This window comes from Hypanus sabinus, chromosome 19 (assembly GCF_030144855.1).
Source record: "Hypanus sabinus isolate sHypSab1 chromosome 19, sHypSab1.hap1, whole genome shotgun sequence".
NCBI classification, from domain to species: domain Eukaryota; kingdom Metazoa; phylum Chordata; class Chondrichthyes; order Myliobatiformes; family Dasyatidae; genus Hypanus; species Hypanus sabinus.
In genome coordinates this window covers 63743872-63769644 of record NC_082724.1, presented here as the reverse complement: position 1 = coordinate 63769644, position 25773 = coordinate 63743872, and the positions used below count along the sequence as shown (strand labels likewise).

The window sequence follows — 25773 nt, the reverse complement described above, 5'->3', positions numbered from 1 at the left end:
TCTCCCGCTCGCTGTGAAAATAGGGGACACCACCTTCTCCCTTATTAGGGAGAGAGAGAACCTGTGGTTTGTTGAATGCCAGATGAAATGTGATAATCTTTGGGGTAACTGCAAGTACTGCAAGTCTGTGTTTTTGCTATTGCCTAGCTCACGCTTGAGCTTGGTTGTGGGTGTGCTTTTTTTTGCTGGGGGGAAGGGGGTATCATCGCTTGTTGCCGCTTACGCATATGTGGGGAAGCTGGGGGGGTACTTTGAGGTTCTCACATTTAACTGTCATGCATTCTTTGGGGCACTTCTTTGTTTTTGTGGACGTTTGCAAAGAAAAATCATTTCAGGATGTATATTGTCTACATTTCTCTGACATTAAATTGGATCTTTCAACCTTTGAATTGTTTATTGTTATATTTGTGTTTAAAAGGTATAAAACATTGTGCATTATGAATAAAGTTCTTTTATATCTTCCAGTTACAACTTCTGTGTGGTTCAGTTTGTTAGTTTCACAGCATCAATCATACTTTAAAACCTGGTGCCCAACCTGAAACTATTGCAGATAAACAGCAGAAACAGCATACTGCGAGAAGAACTACATCAACTTACACTCAATACATCACATTAAAATTCCACAGTTTTGTCACTTCTAGGTCTAAATGATAGTGGACAATTAAACAGTGAAGATGTTATGATGCAGTTCCAGGGAATAGAATGCAGATTCTAAAGAAATGGCAAAACATTTACAGACTCCTTCAGCTGGAGAGCCCAGTGGATTATTATTTCAGCATCTCCTGGAGGTTACTGTAATTTCAGAAGCCAGTTTTTCAATTTTAATTCACTCCACAGCTTTTCAACAAATGGCACTGCATAGAAAAAAGATTACAGGACCAGATAATATCATTGATGGAGTGTTGAAAATGGCATCTTAGTATTCTAGCCAAGCTGTTTCAATTTTGTTAAAACACTGCAACTAATTGTCAGTGTGGAAAGGTGCCCAAATATGCCATTTCCAAAATGCAGGACAAATTCATTCCGGTTACAACCCTGTCAGTCTGCTCTCAAAATGATTGTCAGTCCCATCAAACAGCACTTACTCAATTAGTCAATTTGATTTCACTTAGGACACATAGCTCTTGATCTCATATTAACTTTATTCCAAAAATATGCTGTATTGAGGATGGGGGGAGGGGGGGTGAAGGTAACTGTCCTTGATATAAAAGCTGGACTGATAACATAAAGTATCTTTGGTAAAGTCAATGGGAATGAAGAATCATTTCAGTCGGTGGATAACAATTCAGGAACTCTTTAGTCTATTGATTGTCAGCTGCTTCATTAACGCCTTTCCTACCAGCATAAGGTCAAAAGTGGGATATTCACTGATGACTACACAATGTCTGTTCACTTTATAAAATTCAAATAAGGCAATTGAATATAAGGCAACAAGCATATAATACCAGTGCTGCAGTCCTGTTATTGATGTAAAACTTACAACTTGCATTATCATGTAGGAAGTTTAAAATTTATAGACACAACTGAGTCAAAGAACATCTGAAAAGGGTATCTTCTATCGAAGAATATACTGTAATGGCATGAACAGTTGAGCTGATACATTAAAGAATAGGAAGACAATGATGAGGACTACATAAGTAAAATCACTAAGTATTTATGATCATTTGCTTGTTAGGCTTCTTAAATTATTGTGTGCACAGGAGAGAGGTCTCATCACTTCATTGAATATTTCAAAATAAATTCTTCAAAGGAATTCTTTGTGCTAATTGCTTGACTGGCACATGAAATTTCACCTTTAAATAACCCTTGCTGGGTTCTGGTGACATCATATTCGAGAATGGCAGCTTAAGTCAATAGCTCCTCCGGAAAAACACATATTTTACCCCGTTAACCCATCAAATATAGGATTTTTCGGAAGTATTTGAACTGATAAGAGGGGCAAGAATGGGGAAAAAGAATGGAAATAAAAAAAGCAACACTGCGGAGCCTGTGGACAAGAGGGGTACAGCGAGCAGCTCTCCTACCCGACCGCATGCTACCAAGGCTGATGATGGGCCTCGTTCATGCAAAGCCGCAAATAAGATCAAAATTTTGAAAAAGATACAGGAGTTCCAAAAAGATATAAAACAGCAGCTACATGATATTAATTCACAGCTTGCCAACTTCAATCAAAAAATAACGGTGGCGGAGACTCGAGTTGAGCAGGTGGAAGATTGCTTGCAAAACGTGGAACAGATGCTAAGTAAGATGATAAAAATATTAAATCAACAAGAAAGTAAACTGCTTAACCTGGAGGGAAGATCACGGCGAAAAAATATCAGATATACAACGTTCCCAAAGGAGCGGAGGGTTATCTGTGACGGAGTATATTCGAAAGTTGCTGCGGGACGCGCTGGAGATTCCTTCAACTATGGAGCTGGAAACTGAGAGGCCGCATCGTGCAATCGTTCAGTGGCATACCCGAGACAGAGAAGATAAGCCATGCTCAATAGTAATTAAATTCCTTTGATACACTACCAAGGCAGAGATTCTGCGAAGGGCCTGGGGTAAGAAGAGGGTGGTTTTAGATGGTAAATTAATATATTTCAATCAAGATTACCCCCCCCCCCCGGAGGTCTTTCAGAAACGTAAAGAATACTCTGAAGTAAAGCAAATATTAAAGCAAGAAAGGATTAGTTTTCAAACTCTGTACCTGCTAAACTTCGAGTGTTTTATCAAGATGGGATCCAACTGTATCAGACAGTGGAAGAGGCGACTACAGACATGAAGGCCAAAGGGCTGCCTGTCAGCATGATCAAACCGCGGGAAAGCCAGGCAGAGGAATTATCCGCTCTGCTTGGGAAATAGTACGAGAATCGAGAAAACAGGAAATGGGAGGAGGCCGAGAGAAGTATATCAGGAAGAGACCGAAAGTTTCCCAAAGATAGCCCTCACCCCATACAGAAGAACCATAAGGGTTGACTAACTTTAAAAATATTGAGAAGCTAAACAGAAGCAAAAATAGACAGTGATATACCTATCTTGAGAAATACTTATTATAATGTGAATTTTATATTAATGTTATTCTCCTTTATTCGATCACTTACTCGTTTTTCCCCACCAAAATGAGAAAGTGTGTGTGTGTGTGTGTGTGTGTGTGTGTGTGTGTGTGTGTGTGTGTGTGTGTGTGTGTGTGTGTGTGTGTGTGTGTGTCTGTCTGTCTGTGTGTATGTATGTATGTGTATATATGTATATATAAAAAAGGAGTACACAGGGAAATCTTTTCTGTATAATGGATCTGTTCACTGACTTTTATGGATACTGCAATGGGGGCCCTCAACTCACAAGTAGGAGGGGTTATCCCCCACAGCTAGACATTTCCTCTAGCTCAACACAGAGTCATCTACTAGAGACCTCAGCCTTGGAATCACACCTCGTTGCCTTTTTTGTTATTATTTGCGTTTCTTGGCTCTTATTTGTTCAGGGAGTAGATCCATTAAGTTTTATTCTGCTAATTTCAATGATACATTGATAGATAAATACAGATGGCTAAGGACAAGGTAAAATTCATTTCTTTTAATGTCAATGGACTATTAAATCCAATCAAATGTAATAGAATTCTATCCAAAATGAAAAAAGTACAAGCCCATGTAGTATATTTACATGGTGATAATTTAAGTGATAATGAACATAAAAATCTAAAGAGAATGGGCTTCACTAATTTGTTTTTCTCCTCATATAAATCAGGACATAGGAGAGGAGTTGATATTCTTATCACAAGTAAGCTAAATTTTGAAAAAGTATTCAAAATGGGAGATAAAGAGGGGATATATTCTGGTAAGGGGGAATATAGACAGAAATTCAGTTACTCTATTGAATATATATGCACCCCCGGGAAGTGATATTGGTTTCTTTCAGAAAATTACTGATATTATGGTAATGGAAGCAGAAGGTCTCCTGATATGCGGGGGAGACTTAAATTTACAATTACAACCAAAGTTAGACTCTTCCAATAGAAAAACCTATGAAACAAAATCCTTACATAAGAAAGTTATACACTTTTTGAGGATGTTAGTTTAATTGATATATGGAGGGACCTTTTCCCTGACAGAAGGAATTACACTCAATATTCTGCTCCCTATTCTGTATATACAAGAATAGACTATTTCATAACATTTGGAAAAGACAAAGACAAAATAAACACCTGTGGAATTGGGACAATAGATGTAAGTGACCATGCACCTATATATTTATCTGTTGATTTTGACCTACAACAAAAGAATACTATTTGGAAACTAAATTCAAGTCTACTCAATGATCCAAACTTTAAGCAACAAATTAAAAAAGAAATTGGTCTCTACTTAGAATTTAATGATAATGGAGAGGTTTCACCTCCCATTTTATGGGATACTCTGAAGGCTGCCTTAAGAGGGAAAATTATAGCAATATCTTCTTATAAGAAAAAAAATAAGGAATAAAACATTAGAGGAATTACAAAATAGCCTGAAGGAACTAAGGAAAAACACAAAATTGAATTTGGCACAGGATACATCAGGGGAAATTTAAAAAAAAATTAGGAATGAAATTAATAGTTTAGCCATGCAAGAAATCAGGAAAAATTTAATATTTCTGAAACAGAAACATTATGAAAGTGGATCAAAATCTATGAAAATACTGGTGTGGAAACTTAAAAAAAAAGATAGCAGAAAATACAATTCATAGAATTAGGGACCCAAGAACAAAAATAATAAAAAATAAGCTAAGTGAAATTCAAGAAGCTTTTGAAGTGTTTTACAAAACTCTATATTCTAAAGTTCCAGGGGGAAGCATAACCCAAATCGACACCTTCTTGAATACTCGAGAGTTACCCACTTTAAGCGAAAAACAAAATAGAGCAATGACTGCTGACATAACTGAAGTTGAATTAAAAGCTTAAATTAAGCAAGTCACCAGGATCAGATGGGTATACGGCAGAGTGGTACAAAGAATTTAAAGCTGAGTTAATTCCTGTTTTACTCCCCACACCCAACTGGGCTCTAAAAAAAGGCACAAATGCCACGCAGTTGGAAGGAAGCGATAATCTCAGCTATACCAAAAGAAGGCAAGAATAAAATGGAATGCGGGTCATTTAGACCAATATCCGTTCTTAATGGAGGTTATAGATTATTTACCTCCATCATGGCCAAACAATTAGAGGAGTTTGTACCCATAGTGATACGTATCGATCAGACAGGTTTTATATGACAATGCCAAACACAAGATAATACACGGAGGACACTTCACATTATGAATCATATACAAAAAAATAAAATCGAAGCAATAGTGATAAGCGTGGACATTGAAAAGGCATTTGATTCTGTTAACTGGAATTTTCTTTAGAGAGTTTTACATAGATTTGGTTTCCAAGACACAATTATTAAAACTATACAGACACTATATGACAACCCTACTGCTAGGATTAAAATCAATGGATATTTATCAAATAGTTTTACCCTAGAAAGGGGCAGGAGACAGGGTTGTGCATGGTCACTGCTACTCCGCATTATATCTGGAACTATTAGCTCAATACATCAGACAAAATGAAGATATCAGGGGAATTACAATTAAAGGGACAGAGCATAAATTGGATTGTTACACTGATGACAAGATACTCTTTACCTAAATTGATGCAATCCTTTGAAATATATGGTCAATTATCAGGATACAAGATCAACATAGATAAAACCCAATTACTTTCATATAACTATAGCCCACCAAGAGAAATTGATATCCCTGGGCATTGCAAACAGAGTCTTTCAAATATTTGGGCATCATTATGCCAAAAGATTTGGCAAAATTATCAGAATGCAATTATCAGCCTTTAAATAAAAAAATTAAGGAAGATATGGCAAGATGGAACCTGATTCCTTTTTTCAGTCTCAGTTTAACGATTGAGGCTATTAAAATGAATATACTGCCCAGACTGTTATGTCTCTTTCAGACCCTACCAATAGAGATTAATCAAAATCAATTCAATGAATGGAAGAAGATGCTATCAAGGTATATTTGGCAAGGTAAAAGGCCTAGAGTTCGTCTCAAAACTTTGCAATTTGCAATTAGGAAAAGGGGGGGATGGGACCTACCTTCTCTTAGAGATTATTATTTTGCAGCACAGTTGAGAGCTGTGATATGTTGGTGCAACCCATCATATGACACTCAATGGAAAAACATTGAGGAGCAAGTACTTTCCATCCCCATACAAGCAATTTTGGCTGATAACAACTTGCAAAGTTACATAAATACTATTGATAACCCATGGGTGAAATTGACTCTTAAAATATGGAAAACTACTATAAAAGATTATAATCTAGAGGGAGATATTACAATTCTTTAATGGTGTGCATATGACTCAGATTTTACGCCAAATAAACTGGATGCTAGATTTAAGGACTGGACAGCTAAAGGAAAAACAGTTCTTTGCAATGTAATGAAAGAAGGAACACTGTTCAAGTTTTGAAATGCTTAAAGAGAAACACTTATTAGAAATACAAGATTTTTATCAGTATTTACGGATGTGACAATATGTTAATAGGATGCTTAAAAATGTAACCAAGGCAAGTGCATGCTTGATAGAGCTATTTAGAAAAGCATATAATTCAGATAATGGTAGTAGAATCATTTCAAGCATGTATAAGGGGTTGTCAAATCTTAAAACACATTCAACTTCATACATTAAAACAAAATGGAAGAAGGAAGAAGGGATAATTATATCTGAGGAAGAATGAACAATAATATGGAGGTATCAATGGAAATGTACCCGTTCAGAGAAATGGAGGGAGTTCAGATGGAAAAACTTTATAAGATTTTTTATTACACCCTCTCAGAAATCCCATTATGATAGTAACATCCCTGTTTGCTTGAGAAATTGTAGAAATCAAAATGCAAATCATTATCATATTTTTTGGGACTTCCCTGTTATCAAAGACTTTTGGAGGGGGATACACAATGCCCTACAAGACATCTTTAAATGTGAAATACCCTTAGAGAATAAGACCATATATTTTGGGTATATACCTCAAGAATGGTTGAAAAGAGATAAATATTTAATGAATATAATGCTGGTGGCTGGTAAAAAGACTCTTACTAGGAAATGGTTATCACAGGAGAGCCCAACGTTAAATACACGGAAATTACAATGGACATTTACAAAATGGATAACAGCATCTGTTAATCATAAACTGGAACAATTTGATTCATACTGGGAAAAATGGTTCAACTACATAATGCCTCATAGGCCTGATTTTATTCTCACAAATCAATGAATATGTTGTAAAAAAAAAAGATCACTCCCTACTTGTACATAGTTTTTTCCTTTTGCTTGTTTTTTCTTTCCACTCTTTTCTATAGGTGTATACCTCAGATAAATACTATGTGGAGATTTGTGACATATACGATTATATGATATATATGTACAATGTCTGCAATACATCTTATGGAAATGTTTGTTTGATGATGAACTTCAATTAAAAAAAATAAATTACAAAACCAAAATAATCCTTGCTGCCCCCCAACTTCATGGAGGCGACCATGCAGCTAACACGATATATGAAAGCAAATGAGGAATGATCAGAGAAAAGGTAAAATGAGATGAAAATCTTTCTCCAATTCAAATATCCAGAGATCACGAACAAAAATGCCCATCAAACTATGCAAGATTCACTGTATAGCTATAAATAAATTAAATGTATTAGCAATTGTAGATAAAAAATTTCACCAAATAGATTGTAGCTAATTATAGCCTTTTTAGTCAGTAGTAGATTCATTACTGCCACAAACAGCCAACTCCCTGTCAATGCTTACAAAGGAATTCTTCATGCTAATTGCTTGATAGGCACATAAAATTTCCAGTTAAAATATGCAATCTAAAAATAATCTTGTTTAAATTCACAGTCTAAATTTGGTCAGGGAAAAATTGGTACAGACAAAGAAATTCCAAATTAGACATCAATGATCTGCACCCTAATATTAAAACTATTCTCATTGCTTAGATAAATTACATTTCAGAAGCTGGTCTGTAATTTACAACTATTTAAAGATTTAACAATGGTCTTATTGGGACAAAAGAGATTCAGTTCCACTTTAAATCATTGACCTTCGGCTTTTGGATCATTTAACTCACTCATACCCTGCATTGTTTTGACCACTGAAGGGACAGTTTCACAAGGTGATTCTGGACAGTTATATGAACAGTCAGCATTGTATGAAATACTTTTAATCTAATTCTCTGAATGAACTTACTCATTGCCCCAATCCAAGCGGACTGTGATGTGTCGCTTGACATCACGGATTTGGTCTTGGGTGAGATGACCAGACAGAAGCTGCCTCCGCAAGTCAATCAGTTCATTCATTACATGCCGCAGTTTGTAAAATAAATCCACTTTGTGTTTCTAAAGAAGAAAAAAATTGTAGGTTATTTAAACAATAATTTTATGATTTCTTGATTAGTTATTTTAATTATCAATTTAACCTTATAGCTGTATGTTTATTCCCTCAATCAGAAACTTGCTATTTTCTGACCACACACACTCCAGTAATCAACAGTGAGGAAGAATTCAAGTATTTTCCACTTTACAGAGCCAGGAACTTGTTTAGTTCTTTAAAATTAAATGATTAATATCATCAAATACTACATGTCAAAGTTAATGCAGTGTAATAGCACATAATAAATATTTATTTTTGCTGCATCAGCATCATTCAAAATATCTGAAGAATGTTCCCTTATTCATTGGTCTGTGGTTTAGAATTTCCTATTAATGATTATACTTATAGCATGTTTGAAGAAGTGTACTGATTATGTTAATAACTTTTGACTTTATATGGTCACATTTTTATTGGGGTCTTAGAACCAGAGCCATGTAATTAGAAAGGCCCATTTCTATTTGTCAGTTCAAGCTGGATCTGAATCCTAATATGCCAAATCTACAGCAATATACAGTTCCAATGCATGCACACACATTGACAAATGGGCACGATGCTAATAAGATATAGGTCAGAATGTTATTATAAAGTATCATCAAGTTTGTGCTAAGTTTGGAAGTACATTTTTCTAACAAGAGCAAAAAATACTAAAAAAAATTAAGGTGGAATATAAAACTCATACAAATATATACCAAACTTTGATTAGGTTATAGTTTTAGGCGTAGTTTTAGGAAATCAATTTTTAATCATCTTTCACAGGGATATTTTCTGTATTTTAATTAGAAAATGAGTTACCATATCCATTAGATGTTATCTAATGGATATTTCTAACAATTTTAATCCATGCTATTTTTTCCAAACAAAGGCCTAAAATTTGGTTTGCTTCATCTTAGAAGTCTTACAAAGCCTTTGTGTATATCCCATGTCCAATCACACCCTTCTAAGGCACTATACGGCTATGCTTTACACTGCATAAGGAGCATTACATAACTATCTGTATTGGTTCTATTGTCATTTTTATGTGTCAATCAGCTGTCAACTGCAATCACAGCAAGGTTCAGTCCTCAACTCCTTCCTACAACAGCCAAACAGCATTAACACACTGATTGCCACAAAGGAGAAATAAGCAACAAGGAAGAGATGGGAAAATCTGGACATTTTGATCCATGAATTAAACGCCAGGAGGTATTTGACTAGGTATCTCACAGCAGGCTAATACAGGAGATTAAAATACATGGGATCCAGGTAACTTGGTAGTTTGGATTCTGAGTTAGCAGCCCATAGAAAACAGAGGGTAGTAGTAGAAGAGTGTTCTTCTGGGTTGAGGGCCATGACAAGCAATGATCCAGTGCTGGGACGTCAATGGTTTATAACATATATAAGTGACACAGATGAAAAATGTAACCACAAGGAATTCTGCAGTTACTGGAAATCTTTAACTAAATTCAAAATACTGGAGGACCTCCGCAAGTCCATAAGACATAAGAGCAGAAGTAGGCCATTCAGCCCATCAAGTCTGCTCTGCCATTCAGTCATGGGCTGATCCAATTTTTCCAGTCAACCCCATTCCCCTGCCTTCTCCCCGTACCCTTTGATGCCCTGGCCAATCAAGAACCTATGTATCTCTGCCCAATGACTTGGCCTCCACAACCTCTCATGGTAACAAATTTCACAGACTTACCACCCTCTGACTAAAGTAATTTCTCCACATCTTTGTTCTAAATGAACGTCCTTCAATCCTGAGGTCCTAGACACCGCTACAATGGGAAATAACTGCCATATCTAATCTGTTCAGGCCTTTTAACATTTGGAATGTTTCTTAACATTTGAAAGCTTTCACCATTTTGTATTAATGAAAATGTACATGGTGTGGTTAGAAAATTTGCATTTATCACAAAGATTGGCAGAATTGTGGACAGTATAGAGGGCTATCAAAACTACAGCAGAATAAAGATCAGTTACAGTAATGGGGGGAGATATGGCAGATGGAGTGTAATGCAAACAATTATGCCCTCAGTAAATATATAAATACTGCTCTTATATTAATACCTAGTCATTCTTACCTACTTGCCTCTAAAACTCCTACAACATAACCCAGAAGTCCACCCTCTGATCATTGCAACAATCTCACTCCTTCTACAGACCTACTCCCCTTCCATCCCATATACTTCCCAAGCCCCCAAATCAACTATTATTTAGTTATGCTTAAGCAAAGATTACCAGGGAGAAAGCCACATGGGGACTTCCTATGAATAATGCCTCATCAAGGTAGATGACAGAGTCCACTTCTTCACAAGCAAAGGGTTCACAAGTAGTCTAAACCAAACATATTGTTAAACTGTATGAAATATACCATGTACGGTCACCACAAAGGTTTTATTTTCATAAGTCCAATATCTTTGCCATAATTAGCATGTATGTTACTCCACTGCTGTAAGGAAAGTTCCAAAAAAATAAGAGATCACATCAAGAGGTCATGATTTTTCAAGAATCACTTGATTCTGGTATGGTACCAGAGGACTGGAAGATTGCACATGTCACTCCACTCTTTAGGTAGCGAGGAAGGTAAAAGAAAGGAAATTATAGGCCAGTTAGCCTAACCTCAGTGGTTGGGGAAATGTTGGAGTTTATTATTAAGGATGAGGTTTCGAGGCATGGTTTCTGTGACTGGAAATCTTGCCTGACAAATCTGTTAGAGTCCTTTGAGGAAGTAACAAGCAGGCGGACAAAGGAGAGGCAGCGGATGTCATTTACTTGGATTTTCAGAAGGCAATTGATGAAGTGCCACACATGAGACTACTTAACAAGATAAAATGCTACAGTGTTACAGGAAAGATTCTGGTGTAATACCCTGAGAAAGGTTTCACTGCTAACGTAATGGTCTTTCTGTAGAAGCAGTGTTTGGGTCATGGTTAGAGATAACAGGTGTTTTGGAATGTAAGCCATCCAATGAAGGGAGTGTGTTTACGTGTTGTGTGCCTGACAACAGTATGAGCTGAGTCTTTTGTACGGCGGAAGATGAAGGGAGAAGAAGCCGGAGAGAAGAGGTCGTAGGACTCGACCCCAAGCAGGGCCATGATTCGACGAAGCCTGGGGAGATTGAAGGAAGATCAGCAAAGGGGAAACCATGAGCTCCAACTTTTGCACATTAGACTATTTCATCACAATGGGCCCTTCTCTTGTTTTTGCTTTTTCTTCACTAACTTTTTAGTCAAATTAAGAATTATAAAGCTAAATCAGTTAATTATGCAGTGTACCATCTGTTATTTTGTGCTACTTATTTGTAACAGGGTAACGAATCACGCAGCGTCCACGCAAACAGGGGGTTTCAGGGTTTTGCACCTCAATCTCACACTTCTGGCGGGGCCGGAGATTGTCTTCCCTAGACTTACAGCCGACAGAACCAGAGTGTTTCGATTGTGGGGATACCGTCTGGGATCGATTTGTTGGATGCTGTGTGATTGCCCTGAGCATTGATCCAGTGGGTTGTGTGTTTAAGCCTGTGCTAAACTATTGTCTGGTAAAGTGGTTATGGATGCTGCTGGGGTTGAGCGGTGGTGCGAATTCATGGGGTTACTGGTAACGTAGGCATGCGTGTTGAGTGGCGTAGACATTCATATCCCTGATAAATTGTTAATTCAAACTTTAAGTACTGTTAAAGCTGTAGGAAAAGTTACAATTATGGGGCAGAAGTTTGATAAAGTGGCGGGCAAAGACTTTGTTTTTCTTCAGACCAGTGCTGACGTAATGGCAGTGGAACTGCCTGGTACTATTGGGGACCTGGGAGAGGGGGAACCGTGGACTGTCTGTATTTTTCGGGTGGAGGATAGCATAGGGGAGTGAGCTGAATTGCAAGCTGAGTCTCCCGTAGCTGGGGGCGTAGAGTTCAAAGACACGGTGGTCTGATTTGGAATGAAAGTCTGAGTTGGTAGTGGCCCTTAACTCCCTGGCAAATAAATGGAAAAATGCCCAGGTTCAAAGTCCCAGCTATTGTAGGCTCAACCTGTTCTCAGGAACAAAGCCCACTCCTAAAGGAGGAGTATGACACTTCGGCGGAGCAGACCTCTCAGTTGTTAGATGAGTGGCATTACTTTGATGATGTAAAACAATAGCACTTGGTTGAAAGTTTACGAGGGCGGCCTGCTGATGTAGTGAGAGCCATAAAGGCACAGAACCCCCTTGCCACTTCTGCGGCCTACACGCAAGCACTAGAAAAGGTGTGTGATGTGACGGGAAGCCCAATAGAGCTCATGATAGAGCTTCAGAACATGTGTCAGGAAGAGGGTGAGAAGCTTTCTGCCTGCATTTTTTGGCTGGAAAGGCAGCAAAATTGCTTGTGGCATAGAGGGGCCATTCAGACGGTTGAGGTAGATCAGTTAAAGATGGATCAAATAGCGAAAGGCACCCAGTCCCAGACCTGATTGCTTGGGGTCTTCAACTGTCTCATAAGATGCACTCCCCTCCCTAGTTCATTGAGCTGATCAGAGAAGTACGAGAGTACGAGAGGAGAAGCATGCATCGGAGGCGCGGGAGGCCTCTGTCAGCAGGGTACGGTCCCTGGTAGTGGTCTCCTGCACTGAAGTGACCACATATAGGCCGCTGCAGAGAGTGGTAAAAGAGATTGTAACAGAGTTGACAACTGAGATGTCCCGGTTTGTTATCAGCAGGTGTGCTTCCCCTCCCTCCCCCATCCCCTGTATGATGGAGCTGATAGGGAGGTGAACCCTCTATACAGAGGGCTGACAGCAGTGTGGTCCCACAAAAAGGGGAGCAGCCGGTATTGTCTGTTATTACTGTGGTGAAGAGGGACACTTCAGGCAGGTGTATGAATGATTGGAAACCCCTCAGAGAGAGAGCCCCTGGGTACCTAAACAGAGAGAGACATTGGGAAAACTTAAAAGAGACCCAGGGTGGTGAAGGTCTGGCATCTCAGGGGGAACTCATTCCCAGCAACAAATCAAGGAACACCTTCAAGCAAAAAACCCTATTCCTAAAGGCTTAGTGGGGCCAAGCTCCAGTGTATCACCACAGATAGAGGGTATTTATGCTAGAGCCATACTTGACACATGGTCACAGGTCACTTTGCTGTACCATTCATTTTACAACCAGTATTTGATGCATTTACTATTGACACCACTCAGTGCACGAGAGATCTGGGGTCTTCGTGAGGGTGATTATTCATATGATGGCTATTTCAAAGGTACAATTTAATGTCAGATAAATGTATACAATATACATCCTGAAATGATTTTTCTTCACAACCATCCACGAAAACAGGAGTGCCCCAAAGAATGAACAATTACATATTAGAACCCCAAATTCCCCCCCAGCTCCCCTCCCTCCCACGTGTAAGTGGCTGCAAGTAACAATCCCCTCTCCCCCCACCAGAAAAAAAAGCATTGGCACCACCACCAAGTACTCTAGCATGACCAAAGCAATAGCAAAAACACAGACTTGCGGTTATCCCAAAGAATTTGCACTTCAGCTGGTATTTGTCATACCGCAGGTTTGCTCTCTCCCTAATAAGGGAGAAAGAGGTGTTTCCATTTTCCCAGCAAGCAGGAGACATAACAAAGAACTCGCTAGATAATGATGTTAAAAGTCCATTATGTTGCTTTATTTGAGCTTTGGGCCTGAAGATCGCAAAGATCTGAGGTCTCCAGGCACACAGCAGATATTCCGATTGCCCCAACGATACACGGATCTCCTGTCGTGTCACCAACCCTCGATCCACTCGCCTCCAGAGCCCCAAGATCCTAGGCTTCTGAATTCAAGCCAGACTCTTAGGCTGAGCCTTTGGCAAGTCAAACAACGGCCAGTGATGGAACCCCCTGAGCGGGTCCCATTCCCGCAAAGAATCAAGCATGTAACTTCAGGACAGGGTCTTCAAAAGAACCCTGAAAGGGAACAATAGAGATATTAAAGATGGAAATAGAGCTGTTTCTGAAGGTGTAAGCGAAGGAGTCACTGTTAGGCGCCATTTTTCAGGGAAGCTGGAGTTTTCAGAGGTTGATACATTAGCGCTGGTTTGTCAGGACCCCATTGAGAGAGGCGGAGTTTCAATTCTTTGTGGACAAATACTCCTATTGTGATGAGGCTAAAGAGAGCTTGCAAGGAGAGAGCTGGAGAGAGCTTTCTGAAGACATTGTCCATTCACCTGGTGTCTTGAGCTGCTTTCAAGGAAGTGCATGGCTGCACTGGGCCGAATAATGACCTTAGACAAGGGAATGTGTGGTTCACCCAGTCAAACCCAATCGTGTTACGGCCTGGGAAAGTAGCCAGACTGATGGGAAACCTCAAATTTCCTGGAATGCCTGAGGATGAAGCCCTCCTGGTAGATGCTCTGGAAGACCACGAAGAGGAGTCAGGCATGCCTGCTGAGGTACTGGTATGGCTTGAACTGCAGAAGCCTTCGGTTGTGCAGGCAAACAACATGGCAGTGATTGTCAGAAAAACCATGTAAGGGAGGTACTTTCAAGTGGGGGATGCCCTGGTGCGTCTCTTCACGGTAATGTCTCATGTTCCTGTGAGACAAGCTGGGGAAAAACTATCCGCAAAAGGGGGAAAGTTGACCACTGAGTCATTCAACTTTGGGGACTCCCTGGTACCTGCAGATTGGAAAAGGAGGTAGATAGAGAAGACATTGAAGCTGGATGGTGTCTTTTCTACTGATGAGTTTGATGTGGGTTGCTCCAAGAGCACTCACCACACTACCTTGGTGACCAAGGACACCCTGTTCAAAGAAATGTCACGGCGACTGGCCCCTGTAGAGATGGAAGACGTTCAGCAGTACTTGTGTAGGTTGAAGAAAGCTGGGATCATCACTGAGTCCAGAAGCCCCTATACGTCCCCAATGGTAGTGGCAGGAAGAAGAATGAGAAGATACAGATATGTGTGGACTATAGGACTCTGAACAGATGTACCGTCCCCAACCAGTATATGGTCCCAAGGATCGAAGACACACTGGCCTGTCTGAGTGGGTGCGAAGTGGTTTAGTGTGCTGGACTTGAGGAGTACATATTACCAGATCCCCATGAGTGAGGCTGACAAAGACAACACAGCATTTATATGTCCCCTGGGATTCTTCCAAATCAAAAGGATGCCTCAGGGCATATTGGGAACCCCTGTAACCTTCCAGCATGTTATGGAGAAAATGGTGGGGGATATGAACTTACTTGAGGTATTGGTGTATCTGGATGACCTCATAGTGTTTTGGTCCACCTTGGAGGAACATGAAGTGAGGCTACTGAAGGTGCTGGGCCACCTGAAAGCTGAAGGGTTAAAACTTTCCCTGGATAAATGTCAGTTCTGCAAGGCATCTGTCAGCTATGTTGGACACACAGTCTCATGGGATGGAGTAGCTAATGATCTGTCTGAGATAGAGGCGGTGACCACATGGCTAAGTCCACAGACTGTGAGCACTTTGTGCTTGTTCCTTGGGTTCTGTGGGTACTATCGGAGATTCGTGAAGGGCTATGTGAAAGTGAGTTACTCTTTAAATCAGCTTATATGGTTACCCTCCGTTGGGGAAGAAAGGGAGGAGGACAAAAGGAGAGGAGGATAAAGAGTATCTTAGCCCTTCCGAGCCTTTTGGAGCAAGCTGGGATGTGAAATGTGAGGAGGCCTTTCAGTTGCTGAAGGAGCTGCTGACACAGACACCTGCGCTGGCTTTTGCAGACCCCCCGATTACTAGATGTACTATATACAATGCCAGCTGAAAGGGCTTAGGGGGTGTCCTACTGCATTTGTCAGCCAGAGTCTATCGCCCTCTGAGAAAAACCATCCCACGTGCAAGTTGGAGTTCCTGGCATTGAAATGGGCTGTGCTGGATAAGTTGAGTGAATACCTCTATGGTACCAAGTTTCAGGTGAGGACAGACAACAATCCCCTAACTTATATCCTGACCTCAGCAAAATTGGATGCCACAGGCCATTGGTGGTTGGCAGCATTGTCTGCTTATGGTTTCAGTCTGAAGTACTGGCTGGAAAGTAAGAACATTGATGATGATGCTTTGATCCCGACGTGCGCCTGAAGGGCTGGACAGGGAGGAAGAGTGGGAGAGCGTTCCTGCCCCAGGAATGAAATCCTTCTGCCAGTTTTCCATCACAATGAATGCAGAGGGAAGGCAAGGGCAGGATTGAGCAGATCATTTGTGAGCTTCTGATGACGCCATTCCACAAGTTTACTGCAACCTGACTGTTCTGAAGAGAAATCAGTTACCGAATGAGTCCTGGGGGAAGTGGCAGCTGCTCAGCAAGATGGCTTAGGTACTATTTGGTCAGTGGTCGAAAATGGAGATATGGCCCAAGCTGAAAAGATGAAACACGCTGAGGTGCCTCCATTTCTGAGATAATGGCCCAGATTGGACTTGAGGAACTAGATCCTATACCGGGTCACGTCACCTTCAGGCCAGCCTCAACGTTCCCTGCTGTTTCTGCCTGAGAAGTATTGGAGGGTTGTGTTGAAGTCACTTCATGATGATTCTGGACATTTAGGGGGTTAAAAAGACCTATGGATTGCTCAGAGATCAGTCCTACTGGCCCCGAATGAAGCTGGAGGTCGACAAGTACTACAGGTCATGCATTCGATGCATACGAAGGAAGACTTCGCCTATGAGAGCTGCTCCATTGTTCCACTTGCAGAATTCGGGACCCCTTGACCTGCTGCACATGGATTTCCTGTCAATAGACCCAGATGCCAGCAACATGGCTAATATCTTAGTCATCAGGATCACTGTACCAGATATGTGCAACCTTTCCATACCAAAGATCAGAGGGCATCCACAGTGACCAGTGTTATGGGAGAAGAATTTCAGTTATTATGGCCTCCCCAGGTGGATACCTAATCCCGTCCCTGAACATTTTGAGAGTAGGCTCATACATGAGTTACTGAGCATGCTTGGAGTCAAGAAGTTGAGGACTATGCCTTATCACCTGCAGGGTGATCCCCGGTCCCAGAGGTTTAATCGGACCTTGCTAGACATGCTCTGAACCTTGAAAATCAGCAAGAACAAGTGGAGTCAACATATTGGACATCTGGTCCACTGCTTCAACTGTACACAACATGAAGCTACCAGGTACTCATCATACAATCTGATGTTTGGGTGCGAGGTGAGGCTGCCCATTGACCTTTGTCCTGGGACTGGTGAGGAAGACCTACCACCGAAAACTTGGCTGACATATGTGTTTGATATAAGAAGGGATCTGAATTAGCTGAGGTCATGGCTGCCAAGCAGAATCAAGAAAATGAAAGGAGATATGATCAAAAGGTTAGGTTCTCCCAACTCATGCCGGGAGACTGAGTCCTCATAAGGAATTTCAGGCTACCTGGGAAGCATAAGTTGGCTGACTGCCGGGCAGCTATGCCCTATGTAGTGGAGAGTCAGATATCAAACCAGTTTTCCAGGTGAAACCAGAGGATGGGAATGGGCCTGTCAAGATTCTCCATCAGAATCACTTATTCCCTCTGGGACAAGAGGTGCTGGCTGACCCAGAGCCCAGCCTACACCTAGTAAGAGGACTCTGCGGCAATGCAGAGCGACTGAAGGACCAACAGCAGGAGAGATTACACTGTGCCCGACCCTGAATGGGATACGGACTCGGAGAATGAGGAAATGGGTGTCTGGTATATGCTGTCCTTTGTTATCTCTCCACTGATTGAGGAAGAGTTCCCAACCCTCCTGACGGTGAGTCAGGTGAAATCGCAGGACTATCTGTGGACAGACTGGGTTTCATTGGGACCATGAAAGGGATGAAGCGGGGCTTAACCAATTGGCAGAAGGGTCCGAGTTGGAGGGCATGGGTCATAGACCGGGGAAGACTTCACCAGAAGTATCCCAAGGAGTGTCAGAACACAGAGTAAGGAGGTCTCAAAGAATCAGGAGACCACCAAATAGTTTGGCTTATATAGCACTGGGGGAACAGAGTGTGGCACCTATCGCCTTCATGAATTATGTCACTGCCATTTACACCTGGGTTGGACTTTGTGCTTTGTATGAGGGGGTGGCAAATTATCTTAATGTCATGAGGACATGACTAATTTTAGTGAAGGCAGAGTGTAACAACCTGAGAAAGGTTTCAATGCTAACGTAATAGTCTTTCTGTAGAAGCAGCATTTGGATTATGGTTAGAGATAATGGGTGCTATGGAATGTGAGCTGTCCAATGAAGGGAGTGTATTTTTGTGTGTGTGCCTGACACTGGTGTGAGCTGGGTCTTTCGTTCAGCGGGAGATGAAGGGAGAAGAGGTCGTAGGACTCGACCCATAGCGGGGCCATGATCCAACAAAGCCCAGGGAGATGGAAGGAGGATCAGTGACAGGAAAACAGTGAGCTTCAACTTGTGAAAATTGGACTGTTTCATTAAAATGGGCCTTTTTCTTCTTTTTTTATTTTTTCTTTACTAACTCTTTAGTCAAATTAAGAATTATAAAGCTGAATTGTTTAACTGTATGCAGTGTACTATCTGTTATTTTGCAGTACTTACTTGTAACAGGGTAACAAATCACACAGCATCCACATAAATGGGGGGTTTTGGGGTTTTGGGTCTTTTCCAATTGGCTGCCAGTGACTAGTGATGTTCCTCAAGGGTCAGTACTGGGACCACTGCTTTTCACGTTGTTTGTTAATGATATAGTTAATGGAATTGGTGGCTTTGTGGCAAAGTTTGCAGATGATACGAAGATAGGTGGAGGAGCAGATAGTGCTGAGGAAACAATGCAATTGCAGCAGGACTTGGACAAATTGGAAGAATCAGCAAAAAAGTGGAAGATGGAATACAGTGTTGAGAAATGTATGGAGACGTATCTTGGTAAAAGAAACAATAGTGTGGAGTATAAATGGGGAGAAGTTTCAAACGTCAGAAGTGCAGTGGGATTTAGGAACCCTTGTGCAAGACATCCAGAAGGTTGATTTATAGGCTGGGTCTGTGGTCAAGAAGGCAAATACAACGATGGCATTTATTTTAAAGGGAATAGAATATAAAAGCAAAGTGGTCATGCTGAGGCTTTATAAGACACTAGTCAGGCTGCACCTAGAGTATTGTCAACAGTTTTGGGCCCCATACCTCAGAAAAGATGTGTTGTCATTGAAGAGAATCCAGAGGAGTTTCATGAGGATGATTCCAGGAATGAACGAGTTAACATATCTGAACAGCATTTGACAGTTTTGGGTCTGTACTCACAGGAATTTATAAGAATGCTGGGGAATCTCATTGAATCCTACCGAATGCTGAAAGGACTAGACAGGGTGGATGTAGAGAGGATGTTTCCTGTGGTGGGGGTATTCAGAACTAAAGGGCACAGCCTCAAAACTGAGGGGCAACACTTTAGAACAGAGCTAAGGTGGAATTATTTTAGCCTGTGGAAACCTGTGGAATGCTCTGCCACAGACAGCGGCGGAGGCCAAGTCAATGTGTATACTTAAGGTGGAAGTCAATCATTTCCTGATCAGTCGGGGCATCAAAGAATATCATATGAACTAGAACTAAATCTTTCCCATGTTCTTAACCATTCATAAGACCATAAGAACAGAATTAGGCCATTTGTCCCATTGAGTCTGCTCCACCATTTTTCCTCTCAGCCCTAAATCTTCTCCTTTCTCCCCATATCCCTTCACACCCCTTCACACCCTGACCAATCAAGAACCTAGTAACCTGTGCCTTAATTATACTTAAAAACTTGGCCTCCATAACTGTCTGCGGCAAAGAGTTCCAGACTCATCGCTCCCTGACTAATCTTGATTTTGTGTTCTGATTGACACGTATTGCAGCAATTTTTAAAATATAAATGTTTCTTTCACTTCTGAAGATCAGATATTCAGAAACATTAATGGGGCATACTCCACTGTCTTAAGATTATTCCAATGTAGACCTATTCAGTCTTCTACCATGTGTGTAGGGTTAAGGACCAAAAGGCCATAAGAACAGAGGAACAGAATTAGGCCATTTGGCCTATTGACTCTGCTCTGCCATTCTATCATAACTGATTTATTATCCCTCTCTGCACCATTCTTCTGCCTTCTCCCCGTAAATAAGACAACAGTAAATATCTTAGCAATATGCAAACTATTAAAATGACCAGGAACTATGAAAAATAAAACAATAAAAAGACTAACAGAATTAATTGAAAAAAACATTAATGAAACACAAGTGAAGAAATTAAACCCATTTAATCTAGATAAAAGTAAATCAAACATAAAGGTCTATTAACTATTCTCTGGCAGCCATTTCTTCTGATTAACTTATGTTCAATTGCCTTATTGAAGCCAAGTTTAACCTGGCATGGTTTCAGATTTTCCTACCCAAGATCAAGGAAATTTGTGGCAATTTGAGCACCGCTTGGACCTTTTAGAGATTCCACTGGCCCACTACTGATATAGTTAGGATTGCAACTGGCACAGTGGGAAATGCCACTGCTACTCCAAGCCTACATGAGCACGAGAGTTCTGTGGAAAACATGACTAATATGAAAAAACATGCAGTATTAGCCAACACTGGCACCTCACAGATAGTGGAGGGGGTTTAGTTGACTGGTAAGCAATAAGTTACTCAAGCAATAATAGGAAAAAGTTACCTCAAAATTCATTGGTATTTGAGGAGGAAAATACTTGATTTTCAAAAACATCTTAAAACTAAAAGGTTGTTGGCTAGCAAATTTTGGCAATGCCCAAACCCAGGCAATGGGCAGCTCTAATGGCACTTACAGTTTTGTTTTGTGTGCTGTACTATTGCAATATATTGGAACATCAATTATTGTGGGGCAGGTGCCTGGTCCAGAGGCATGAGATTAGGGCCATATTTGGGAATTGATTAAGACATTAGAATGGAAGAAGGTTGTCAGATTGGGATCCTGTCTGAATTGGGTAGGTTTCTTAAATAGGGACTAGCTAAGCAAGAAATGTTAATAAAACATGAGAAGAAAGTTAATGTTTCCCTTGACTACCACCAGAATGCTCTGACATCCACCATTATGGAGTGCATTAAGAGGCTGGTCATTAGTACAAGCCTCCCTAACAACTTCACAATATACAGGTTTCCCCCGGAATCCGAAGGTAGAGCGTTCCTATGAAACCATTTGTAATCTGAAATGTCATAAAGCGAAGAAACAATTACCATTAATTTATATCGGAAAAATTTTTGAGCATTCCCAGACCTTAAAAAACCTACCAAATCAAAGCAAATAATACATAAAACCTAAAATAACACTAACATATAGTAAAAGCAGGAATGATATGATAAATTTACAGCCTATAAAGTAGAGATATTGTAGGTACTGTGTAGTTTCACTTACCAAACTCGGGAAGGCAGCGAGCCAAAATCAAATCAAAGGGAAAAAAATTGGCACATACACGCATGCGCACGTACACGCATGCGCAAACAACTGCCCGCACAAGACTTCACGGTCATTGTAGTCTTTCACGGGGTAAATACACGTATAAAGCGGGCGTCTTTTTTCATAAAAGCAAAAATCCTCTTTGGTTAGTGAAAACAGGTACTAATGTAAGTCTTTCCTAACAGCGAGTTGTCGTAAAGCAAACGTTCGAAAAGCGGGGGCCACCTGTACCTTCCATCTCCCTGGTCTTACACTCCATTCATCTCTGGAGCATCTGAATAACAAAGACACCTATGTCAGACTTTGATTTTTTGTCTATGGCTTCACCTTCTATATCATAAGTTCTAGATATACTCATCACAAAATTCCTAGGCCTAGGGCTCAGCACTTTCTATTACAAATAGACCCTTGACTTCCTGACCAACAGACCACAATCAGCAAGGATAGGCAGCAATGTCTGACACTATTATTCTTAACACTAATGCCCTGCAAGGTTGTGTCCTCAACCTTTTCTCCCTATACACACAACTGTGTGGCCAGACCAATGCAGAGGGCCAGATCTCAAACAACAGGATGGAGTATAGAAAGGAAACTAAGATCCAAGTGCCATGGTGTCAAGACAACAATGTTTACCACAATGTCAGCAAAGCTGAAGAAAGTGATCATCAACTTGAGGAAGCAGGGTAAAGTACACAGACCTGTTTCTGTCAATGGTCTTAAGATAGAAATGGGTGAGAGCTTCAAGATTCTAGGTATAAATATAACTAACAGTTTCTCCTGGTCCAGCTGACATTGTAGCCAGTGTCTCTGCTTTCTCAAAAGGCTTCCAGCTGCCTCAGCAACTAACATAGTAAACGACCCCTCCCCATCATTAATCTTCTCTCTACCCCTTTTCATCAGATAGGTACAAAAGCTTGAAAACACTCACTCGACTCAAACACAACTTCAATCCCTCCATCATAAAGAGTCCTGAATGGACCTCTTGAATGATGGGATGATCTCTTAATCTCCCAGTCAACCTTGTTGTGGTCCTTACACTATCCCACCTGCATTTTCTCTGTAACAATAACACTTTATTCTACAGCCTGCTATTGATTTCCCTTTGCACTACCTCAATGTACTTATGCTTTGAAACACTCTCTATAGATAGTGCACAAAACAGTGTTTTTCACTGTATCTCGTACATATGATAATAACAAACCAATTATTTATTAAAGTGTTCGTCAACAAGAGTGGTCAGAACAATGTGACTTGGTGGTTCAAGGAGAATTATATCATTTGTTTCAGTAGTGATACAGAAACAGCACCATCTCAAATGTGATTCATAAATGTAAGTGCTTAGTTGAATTTCTGGGGGGGATACGATTTGACACATGAAATGGTCAAACTCACCCTTTGATCCTGAAATTGCTATTTTTTTCACATTGAAACAGAAATAAAAGCAGACAATGCTAGAAATAGACAATAGACAGTAGGTGCAGGAGTAGGCCATTCGGCCCTTCTAGCCAGCACCACCATTCACTGTGATCATGGCTGATCATACACAATCAGTACCTCATTCCTGCCCTCTCCCCATATCCCTTGACCCCGCTATCTATCTAACTCTCTCTTGAATGCATCCAGAGACTTGGCCTCCATTGCCTTCTGGGGCAGAGCATTCCACATATCCACCACTCTCTGGGTGAAAAAGTTTTTCTGCCTCTCTGTTCTAAATGGCCTACCCCCTATTCTTAAACTGTGGCCTCTAGTGTCAACATATCAGGTCAATGACCCTTCATTGCCCTGAAATGTAGGTGAGGAAACACTAACTCAGACTTGTTCTTTTTTCTCTCTCTATCAATTTGTACTAGTGTCATGTTATTTTGTTGTGCGAGTTGTGCATAATTTATGTTGATATAATGTTAACTTACATTTGTCACACTTATAAGGTACTGTGCTGCTACTACAGCCAACTTACAGTAGTTATGTATGTCTGTGACAATAAATTTGAACTTGAAGGGTAGGAAGAACAATAAGAGAATCTGTGAAAGAATTGACACCTAAAGAGACTGAATGACAGGTCGTGATGATCACTTATTAATGGCATTGGATTTATCTGGAGGAAATGAGAATGAAAGTGCATAGACAAAGAAAACAAAGCACAAAACCCCACTGGAATTGTAAGATAAATATGGCAGAGGCAAGCTCATCTTTGATTCTTCACTTCCCTTTTGGCAGAAGATACAACAGCCTGAAAACATGTACCACCAGGCTCTCAAGGACATCTTTTACCCTGCTGTTACAGAGCTACTCAATGGTCCCTTTTATGATAAAGATGGACTCTCGATCTCACAAACTACTTTTTCTTGGCTTTGCACCTTACTGTCTCCCTGCACTGCATTTTCTCTGTAATTGTAGCACTTTATTTTGCATTGTTATTGTTCTATCTTTATACCATCTCACTGTACTGATATGATGAAAGGATCTGTATGGACACTATGCAAAATAAATTTTTTCATGTACATGTGACAATAAAACAATTTATCCTTTCTCAACTGTACTATTTTAATTTCAAGTAATAGGTTAAAGACTTCTATCACTACAAGCTCACAAACACCTGTGCCTATACTGACTACACCTCCTCTTGCACTGCTTCCAGGAAGACTCCATTGCATTCTCACAATTTATTTTGTCTCACAGTATGTTTTGTACAGTAATACTTCCAAGATGTCTTATTTTAATCAAATGTGGTAGTTCCTCCAATATAGTTGATAAGAGTTCTCAACCTCTTTTTGCTATTTCCTTTACTTCTGTTCTCGCTTATAACCCTTAAATCTGAAACAAAATTTGCACATTCCCCATCCACCAATCTCCAGATTACGTAATTTCCATCACCTTTAATGCAATTCCATTATACCTTCTCTTCCCAGTCCTTTCAGCATTCTGAATAGACCTTTCATTCTGCAACATGCTTACTCTGTTCTACCAATAATCACTCCTCCTTCTCAACGCGCCTTGTCATGAAACCCCAGGATGCGCAACAACCATGTTTAAAACTCTTCTTATTTTCTCTCCAGAGTCCCAAATACTCCCTCCAGATGCAGCAGCAATTTATCTGCATCTCTTCTAGCTAAGTGTACTGCATCCAAACTCAGACCTTCAAATTCTTAGAGAAAGAATTTACATGCATCTCTTAACACTTCATCTGTTTTGTGGGTGTTTGCTAGTCTTTGCTATAGAACTCTATTTTTCATTATTTTTGAAGATGTTCAGGCAGATTTCACAAGCTGTATTCTCAGGAGACCCCAGCATCAATTGAACTTAACTGGTGTTGATTGAAGCAAGTAGGGAGAGTGGATGATTATTGCTTAGATTCACTTTAGAAATCAAAGTTCAAAATAAATTTATTATTACAGTATGCATATGTTACCACATACAACCCTGAGATTCATTTTCTTGTGGGCATACTCAATAAATCCAGTAACTATAATAGAATCTATGAAAGACCGCATCGAAGCGACAACCAGTGTACAAAAGGTTACAAACTGTACAAATACAAAAAGAAAGAAAATAAATAATAATAATAATAATAATAATAATAATAATAATAAATAAGCAATAATTAGCTAGAACATTAGATGAAGAGTCCTTGAAAGTGAGTCCATAGGTTATGGGTACAATTCATTGATGGGGCAAGTGAAGTTGAGTGAAGTTATCCCCTCTGGTTCAAGAGCCTTATGGTTGAGGGGTAATAACTGTTCCTGAACCTGGTGGTCTGAGTCCAGAGGGTCCTGTACCTTCTTCCTGATGGCAGAAGTGAGAAGAAAGCATGCCCTGGGTGGTGGGGTTCTTAATGATGACGCTGCTTTCCTGACGTGTTTATCTGCTCAATGTTGGAGAGGACTTTACTCATGATCGACTAGGCTGTATCCACTACTTCTTGTAACATTTTCAATTCAAAGCATTGGAGTTTCTATGCCAGACTGTGATGCAGACTGTCTCCACCAAACACCTATAGAAGTTAGTCAAA

At 40.3% G+C, this 25773-nt stretch overlaps 1 protein-coding gene across 1 annotated transcript in view; it reads right to left on the bottom strand.

Annotated features, from left to right (window-relative positions):
• dock3 (dedicator of cytokinesis 3) overlaps nucleotides 1-25773 on the bottom strand; it is a 964109-nt gene that overhangs the window by 621721 nt on the left and 316615 nt on the right. The window contains exon 6 of the mRNA XM_059944552.1: nucleotides 8257-8405. Coding sequence (XP_059800535.1) covers nucleotides 8257-8405 — 149 coding nt within the window. The remainder of the gene's footprint in view (nucleotides 1-8256; nucleotides 8406-25773) is intronic.